Source organism: Lathyrus oleraceus, chromosome 2, assembly GCF_024323335.1.
Source record: "Lathyrus oleraceus cultivar Zhongwan6 chromosome 2, CAAS_Psat_ZW6_1.0, whole genome shotgun sequence".
Classification (NCBI taxonomy): domain Eukaryota; kingdom Viridiplantae; phylum Streptophyta; class Magnoliopsida; order Fabales; family Fabaceae; genus Lathyrus; species Lathyrus oleraceus.
This window is the reverse complement of record NC_066580.1, coordinates 1,403,442-1,412,245: the sequence shown is the minus strand read 5'-3', so window position 1 is coordinate 1,412,245 and position 8,804 is coordinate 1,403,442. Positions and strand designations below refer to the sequence as shown.

At 34.1% G+C, this 8,804-nt stretch overlaps 1 protein-coding gene across 2 annotated transcripts; it reads right to left on the bottom strand.

Annotated features, from left to right (window-relative positions):
- Positions 1-364: 364 nt before the first annotated feature.
- LOC127117456 (protein ALTERED PHOSPHATE STARVATION RESPONSE 1) lies at positions 365-5,741 on the bottom strand. 2 transcript variants are annotated; one of them, XM_051047476.1, is made up of 4 exons: positions 4,290-5,741; positions 3,999-4,186; positions 3,436-3,659; positions 365-1,872 (listed from the first exon to the last, which is right to left on the bottom strand). In XM_051047476.1, exons 1-4 carry the CDS (start codon positions 5,716-5,718, stop codon positions 1,149-1,151), a joined length of 2,565 nt encoding a protein of 854 aa, XP_050903433.1. In that variant the 5' UTR covers positions 5,719-5,741; the 3' UTR covers positions 365-1,148. The 2 variants fall into 2 exon arrangements, with proteins under 2 accessions (XP_050903433.1, XP_050903432.1); XM_051047475.1 differs by having other exon boundaries at positions 365-1,881; positions 4,290-5,739.
- Positions 5,742-8,804: the final 3,063 nt, after the last annotated feature.

The window sequence follows — 8,804 nt, the reverse complement described above, 5'->3', positions numbered from 1 at the left end:
TCATCTAAAATATCAAAATTTTGGTGATACTCTCTGAATGTGGCGCAGTAGCTTGAATCCATCTCTTCACAAGATTGGTAGCTATTGGAACCTAACATTATATTTTCATTTATCAATGGAATTCTCTTTTCAATCCAGTTTGTCGATGGCAGATGACAGTATATGACAGAGAGCCAAAATCCCACCATTCCAGCCGCTTTGCGGCGCCACTATAGCAGATTATGGCAGAAAAACCCACAATATCAGCCGTTATTTACCTTTGCAGTGAGCCCCAAAAGTGCCGTGTATATCCACCAATCCATGGCAGATATTTGATAACACTGATTCAATCTTTGTCTTTGAACAGTTATAAGCCATAACAAAAGAGAATGAAAAGTGACACTTTATTCCAAATGTGTTTCCATTAAAGCTTGCTCAGTGTCAATAGGTAATCTGTACAGTAATTTAACTTAAGAACAAATAATTTTATGAAAGGAACATAATTTTATACAGGAATTAATAATGGGCATGCATGCATTCAGTGAGTTGCGTCACTCGGACAGACAACTACTATGTTCATCGTACCAGTGAGACTTATCCAATTGCTCACCAGATGTTTCTTTTCTTCCAATTGTAAGCTCATTCTACTGCTTCAGTTTGAGCACCCTTTCCATTATCATCAAAGGATTTGCCCAGGGTCAGGTAGCTGAAAGTCCATCTTTCATTTGAACACATATTTCTGTTTTCTAATTCAGAAAGAAAGACCCTCTAGATGTTGTAGAAATCTGGTCTTTTCATAACTCAAACAGTCCAAACCTGTGTGGTTAGTCAGGATAGGATACCCATGTAGACTCTGATGAATATCCAAATAGCAATTGTACACCTCCAGCCTCCAACTTTCGAATCCTGAAATATCTCTCGTATGACAACAAATTCCACGGTCCCTGTCTTGCATCGAAAGCAAAGTTCTGCGTAACATATTGAAAGATTTCTGCTGAACTACTCTTTCAAATCATGCATAAACACTGCCAGGATCCAATATGGAAGTCAAATCCAACCCCTCCTCCCAAAACTGTGTAGTAAAGAAAAGCAAATAGCAGGAGAGATTCTATTCTTAAAATATGTTGAGGGTATGGCTTAAACTTCGATTAAAGTTCAACCTCGGGAACTCATTCATGATTTCGAGGGGCACTAACTTCTTCACTACGTTGCAGCAACTCCTCATAAGCTCTCACAGATTCACCAGTAAATCTCTCCATTGCCTCAAAAATCCGCTGCAAACTAGCCTGTAGATTACTGCTTTTGTCACTCTGGTATAAGATATTCTCGGAAACTGAGAGACCTTTACCTTCCCCAGATGGCATGATTATCTTCCGCTCTAACGCCTGAATTTGCTTTTGCAGCTTCTGGTCATCTCTGTCTATATTTCTCACTTTTCTCTCAAGATCCTTGTTCTGTACCAGTTGCTGATGCAATTCTAGCTTATCTTGTTCCCAGATATGAAGGACACTCATGGTAAATACATGCATGGTATCAACAACTTCCCTTTCAGATATTCTATCCAAAGCTTGAGACCACTGATTACATATTACAAATATTTGGGGAGCACCGATTCTACCAGGTGAGAAAGGGACTATGCCATCAGATGTTTCTTCAGGTTCATACAGGAGACATTTCAGTAGCCAATTATTCAATGCTCTGACATAACCTTTCTGAGCACTTATCCAGCCAGCAAATTGGAATGTCCAATTGATAAGCTCTTGTTCAAGCTGCTTGGTAGCTTGAAGATGACTATCACCGCTTTTCATTCTGGATGCAACGGAACTCAGAATTCTGGCTTCTCTAATTGCTTCACACTGACTATGATGGCATTCAAGCATGGATTTCCACATTCTGTTAAACCTGAAAATAAGTATGTTATATATACCACATATATACCAAATGTTGTACACAAACACCTCAAAATTTAGTGGTTGAATGAATATCACATGCATTTCTAGTCATACATAAAAAATGTCAGCAGCTTCAAAGAAAATGAGAATAACTGAAGTATGTGTTTGGATGCCCATCAATTTGATCAAAATCACGTTGAAAACCCACTTCAACTCAAAATCTCTAAATAGTTGTTTCATTATTTTCACGTTTTTTTGCATTGGGATGGGGTTTCCCACAGTGATTAGGTTTTCTAAATTCTAACGTAAGGTAACACATACAAAGACAAAAATAAAATGAATAGAGATGGGCATGTGTAACAACATTACGTCTAGTTAGTCAAATAAGGACACCAGTGGTGACAACAAGGAATCTTGTACATTAGGTAACTGGAGGAGCATCAAAAGAGTCTGAATTCAATTATCCACTCCAACCCACTTATTCAAGAAATGATGTCAGAAGATGGAGAAGTATTTGCTTCTATCAGAAATTACTCGTAGATTGCAGATTAATTTCAAAATGGTTATCAAAGAATTATGGACATAGTGCATCAATACTTCAAACTCATTTCACAAGAGTTAAAATATATTAGAGATAGAAAAGAATCTTAATAATCAAATAATCCATTCCATTAAATCTTTCTCTAATATTTTATGGGGTCAGGCACATAGCTCAGTTGCTGGAAGAAAATCCAAACCACTAAAACTAAAAGTGGAAACTACCCCTGGAAAGAATATCATGCATGACTAGGTCATTATACAAGAGCAACAAAGCTGTAACTCTTACGAGTCACCAATATAACTAGAAATTGCTTACCTAATTCTCCTTTTTTTTTAATCATAATTGTGAGAAGTTGATAACTACAAACTGAATGGTCAAAATAAGTTTTTAATGAGGTATTGTTTTACCAACACCTCAATGATAATGATTGATTTCCAAAATTGCAATTATATCTAGCAAAATTTTGTACAGAAGGCACATAACATAACCTTTTTCTAAATATGAACAATAATATAAGGGTGTGTTTGTTTGATGGATTAAAATTATAATCCCGGGAATATCATTCCTAGGAATAGTATTGCCAGGAACTTTATTCCCATCAATGTGTTTGGCAAAATCAATAAAGTTCCTAGGAATATTTTTAAGTTTTATTTAATTAAATTTTAAAAATTAAAAAATTAAAAATAAATGTGTTAAAATAACATGAGAGTGGGAAGTTATGGTTGGTTATTTTATATTCCCATGGGAATATAAGATTCCCATCATTTGACATGGGAATAAAAATGGAGAAATTTATGAACAAAACATATTCCTGGGAATAAAAAGTACCCCGGCATAAACTATCAAAACTTGAAACAAACAAGGGAATATGTGAATTCCAATGTCATATTCCCGGGAATAATATTTGTATCCACGAAACAAACACCCCCTAAGTACATGGGGCAATTATAGTATAGAGCATCAGGAATGGAGAAAATTTAAGGAACTGGTACAAACAAGATTGGAAAATGTAAGTTGACATACCCCTGGATTAATCCCTTCAGCTGTGGCCACAGTTCTTCATCCCTTATCTTATTTATCGTCATAGAAATCTTGTCAACAACATTGATTGCCATACTTATTTTTGTGGACAGATCCCTAATCACAGTTCGAGTCAAATCAACTTTATTAAAATCGGCACCCCTTTCATCCAATCGCTTCAGTTTGCGACACTTCCTATCATGCACGACCCGCATCTTTTCTTCTGCCTGCCAACAAATAAACATTGAAAAAACCTTCTTTGTAAGAAACTCATAAATATTTACTAGTTGTCAATGTGAGATAGTTTAGAATACACAAGTGGAATGAAACAGCAGCAAAGCAGATAAAAAGACTCGTTAAGGACAGGATAGCTAACAAAGGAAACATTTTAGATGGCAAACCATTACTTAATTTAGTAATGTGATTGGATTTCGTACTGAAAGAGCAAAAAAATCAACTATTTCTCTCTTGATGTATTGATTCAAACTAGCTCTTTAAGAATAAAATGGTTGGAATTTGGAATCAGATTGGTGATTTGATTTAGTGATAAATATGACATAACACACCTTAACTTCATTATAGAGTTTCTTCTCCCAGAGATATAGCTTGTGGAGCGTAGAGGAAAGATTGCGCGCCCTGGTAGTGAGTTCAACATCAAGATCCGTGTTGTTAGGATCGGTGGTTTGAGCATTTCTTGAAGCAGAAGACACCACAGACAATGAGGGCGCAACCAGATGTAACATCTTGGAAGTAGCTGTTTCATTTGTACAAGTTAAGTCAAGTCAATTCACCATATCAGAATGAAAAATGGATCATCCAAAAAAATTGAAAGAGAAAAAATGTATAAAAATAGTAACCTTTGTGATGATAACGAAGCTTTCCAACTTCAAGGATATCCGCGATGTGTGAACCGGAATCAGAAGCCCTCTGAAAAAGAATCTGAATTTCTTTGGCAACTTCAAGGGGATTCCTGGAACCGGGTCGAAATGCGGAATTGGGCTTGGGTTTAGGCTTAGGCTTCTCATCATCATCCACAACTTTCTTATCCACCACATGAACCTCATATTCCACTTCAGACTCATCCTCTTCATCATGAAGATGACCATGATCATGAGAATGATTAGGAGGGTCAACAAGCTTTTGATCTCCATGAACCTGTTTAACAACTTCATCCTCATCTTCCAAGTCAGGGATCCCTTCTTCCTCCCTCACCTCCTTGGAATCACGGCTAGGACGGCTAGGCGTGGCGGACGGTGTGTAATGAGTCTGAGGATAGAACTTTTCCTCACTATCAAAAAAATTGAGAAAATCCCAAGTTGAAGTTCTGGGAGGAGAAGGCGGAGCCGGAGCAGGTTTGGAAGAAGTAACCATTGGAGGAGGTGAAGATCCATAGAAGGAAGAAGAAGGAGGAGGATTTGGGTATCCATAGTAGTTACTGTTGTAGTTGTTGCTGTTGTTGTTATTGCTGTTATTGTTGTTATATGGATATGGCTGTTGATACGGTTGTTGATATGGTTGTTGATAAGGGTTGTAAAAGGAAGAAGATGATTCACCGACATAAACAGTTTCGTTAGTCATGGGTCTGTGTTCATAGACGATTGAAGAAGCAGGAGGAGGTTTATTCTTCATGAAATTCATATGAAGATTATTATGATATTGATGTTGTTGCGGTGAATCGTTGTAGTAATTACCGTTGTGCTTGTGAGGAAGATGCAAAGGAGAAGGAGAATGAGAATGAGAATGAAAATCGTCGTGTTCTTCATCATCGGCTAATTCATGACCGTCGTCGTCGGAATCGGAGTGGAAATGAAGATGAGAACCGGAATCGGAGTGAGGCGGTGAAGGAGAAGAGTGTTTGGTAGCGATGTGGTGGTTTTTAGGAGGAGGTGAAGGTGGCGGTGATGCTGAGGCGGCGGCGGATAAAGCCCTATCGTGTTGGATGAAAAGGTTTAAAGAGTGGCCAATTGCGGTGAGGGAATTGATGTAAGCGAGATGAGATGCGGCGAGGGAGTAGCGTTGGTGGATGGCTTCGTCGAGGAAGGTGCAGCGTTCCCGGCAGAGAGCGACCGCCGGGAGATCGTCCAGCTTGGAGCTGGTACAACCCATAGGATGGAATTTAGGGTTTGTTTGTTTGAAGAGTGATTGATTGAAGATTGGTGTTATTATTAAACACGAGGAGATGAGATGAGATGATAGTGGAAGTGGTAGTACAGTTACTGGGTGTCTGGGTGGGGTGGGAAAATCAAAAGATGTGAATGAATGAGGAAGAGAATCTTTTGCCAGCATGGATATTTTCGTCTCTTTCTATCTTTTCCGTTTCTATTTCTGACTACTTAACTTTAACTTCTATTTTAATTCATTTATTCATTTATTTAACTACTAATCACTTTCTCAACTTTCATCTTTGCCTTAAAAATCATCTCAACTACTAGTACAAGATAAAAAGTCTCATGTTTTATTACACTTAAATCGGTTTTCAACATACCTTATTTTTCTTTCTTATTTTTAGTGTTTATTCAATCTACCAAATCTACCTTGTATCTTGTATTTTACCAAAGACTCCTTAGATATCTGAGGTCATGGTTACTTCGAATACTTTAATAGTGTTACATTTTTTTTAGAAAGAACTTTGTTGTTTATTATACTTATATTAGGAATGAAAATTGTACTTAGAGTATTCGAAAAATATTCATAATAGAGTAAAAATGTACAAATTAGTACGGCTGTGAATACAACTAATTACTCCTTACAATAAATCAGTATAAGTATTGGTATGCACCTCACAATGAATATTTATATATATATATATATATATATATATATATATATATATATATATATATATATATATATATATATATATATTTTAAAAAATATATCATGATTAATCTATTACATATTTTAATATAATTCAACACTAAAATCTTTAAATTTCTATAAAAAAATAGAATGATATAATATTTCTAAATTGATAAATTTAATTTTATTATGGATGGATAAAGACATTTAGATACTTATGAGGTTTAGATGTGTATAAATATTTACATGTGAATATGGACGAGTTTTATATTACTCTATCTAAATCCCTAAATTATGTTAAATTCGAATAATTAATCTCAACAGTTCTGAATAGAATATTCAATTTTTATTAAAAAAAAAATAATTTTTTATTTTTTTCTTTAAAAAGTTAATTTATTGGATTGAACTTGTACTATATTATCTATATCTATAATATAAATTGGAATGATCTATTTTTTTCTTAAAATACTCTATTATTATTTTAAATAAATAACACAGTTTAAAAAAATGTGATTTATAATTAGAAGGGATTGTGTGGTTAGTAATTTTTTTCATAGGAATTTCATATTTTTAAGGGCATTTATACACAAATACTAACTGTTAAAAACCAATATAGTCAAATTTTAAATTTTAATATATAAATTATAAAAAAATAAAGTAACAATGACGGTGTCTTCTCCGTTCATCGGAGTTTCTTCTTGGTAGGTGAGACATATCAATTATTTATTTATTTACTATTATTATTTTGGTTTGTATGGTTAGTTAAAGTGGCAACTAAAAAAAAGAAAATAACAAAAATATTCTATTTTGGAAGCTTGAACAATTGAACTTTGACGCATGCTTCTAATCTATTTTCATTTACGGTCATACCCCTTTCTTCTTTCAGTTAAAATATAATCAAATAAATAACTTTTTTTCAAAAAAAAATTTGAGTAATTATATAAGGTTACAATTGGAATTTTATTTCACTTTCAAGTTGTTGTTTTGATAACATGTTTCTTTTTTCAGTTGAAACACGTAATTTAAATGTACCTCTTGACCTTATCGTTAAAACATTTAAATATTTTAAAACTTTAACAAATGATCCACCAATTATAGTTTAATCAAAAATGGAATCCGAGAAAAGTTCTAATTCTATCGAGCAGAAAAAGAAATCTATGTTTAAATGATTATTAATTCGGCAAACTATAATTGAAACCGAATAATAAAAATTAAAAAGTAAATCATTAAAAATTAAAATCAATTTACTAAAGTATGGTTCAAATCAACCATCAAACTAGTTGTTTCTCATTCTATTGTTTGAACAAAACTTTGATCTAGTTTTATAACGTTAAAATTAACAATAGGGCGTAAGAATACGAAGGAACAGTTTCATAAGGTTTGAAAATTTCAAATAAAATTTGAGATTTTTAATGATCATAATAGATTTGGTACGTGCTAAAAATACAAAGTATAGTCAAGAAAGTCTTATAATTGAAAGGTAGTTAGATAGTTTTAAAGTTGATTTATATAATACTTCAATTTAATTAATCTTTTATTTATTGATTGATTAATTTATTTAAATAATTATTTTATGTGATTTATGATATGTTTGGCTTACATACGTGGTGAGTTGTGTTTAATTAATTAATTTTAATGGAATTTAATTAATTAATCAATAGAAAATTAGGAGAATATTAAAGGTTGGGATAAAAATTGAGAATAATGGAAAATAAATGATTAATTTTGAAGAAAAAAATTGATTAGTTAGGCAAGAGTTTAATTAAAAAAAGGTAATTAGGTTATTATATATTGTACATTCCGGAATATCCAAAGGCCGAGCTTTGGAAAGACGAGTACGAAGAGACAAAAAGGTCGGATAACCATAACCTTGCACAGGTAACGGCCCAATTAGGAATCAGTTAGATACAAAGCAAGCACATCGGAATTGGTCTCGTATTAACACTGACAGTAGAACAAGTCGGACCCAACCTTAGTGTTCGGAGGTCATGTGGACAGTCACAATGGACAGTTACAAAATATCCACATGATTGCATGTGAGTTTCAGAAATTGAGGAAAACGACGTTATTTGATCATTACAGAGGATGACAAACGTTATCCAGAGTCATCTTAATGAGGGGTATAAGAAGCATACCTTTGAGGATCATTGATGAGTAAGGCAGTATAAAAATAAAACTTCCTCCAAAAGGAAGGGACGACTACTAAAACTTCCTAACTAAATAGGACGACTGTGATCCCTCATAATTAGCTTCAGGGAGATTTCTCCAAATAGTGTTTAGCAAAAACATTTGGCATCCACCGTGGGGCCTCGGTAAAAATTTCTCGTGCCTCATAAGAAAAATATACATTTTATCACCATCAACATTATGTTGGGATCATCTTCTAGCAGGAGTGAAAATCACCATCCCCCAAACATTACACATCTCTTAACAATTGTGGAGAACCTGCGTCATCACAATAAGTCTCTGCAAGAAAGTTTTCATACTTTACAACAGTCACAAAGTACGAGGGAGGGGGAGGATGAGGAAGAACTCCTTGATCCTTAACCTCTGTCAGAAATCATTTGGGGTGA

Coding starts and splice junctions, on each gene's coding strand:
- LOC127117456 (XM_051047475.1), bottom strand. CDS start 5,718: ATGCTGGCAAAAGATTCTCTTCCTCATTCATTCACATCTTTTGATTTT. Junction 3,660..3,998: donor AACTCTATAATGAAGTTAAG/GTGTGTTATGTC, acceptor ATTTGTTGGCAG/GCAGAAGAAAAGATGCGGGT. Junction 1,882..3,435: donor CTGAAGGGATTAATCCAGGG/GTATGTCAACTT, acceptor ACTTATTTTCAG/GTTTAACAGAATGTGGAAAT.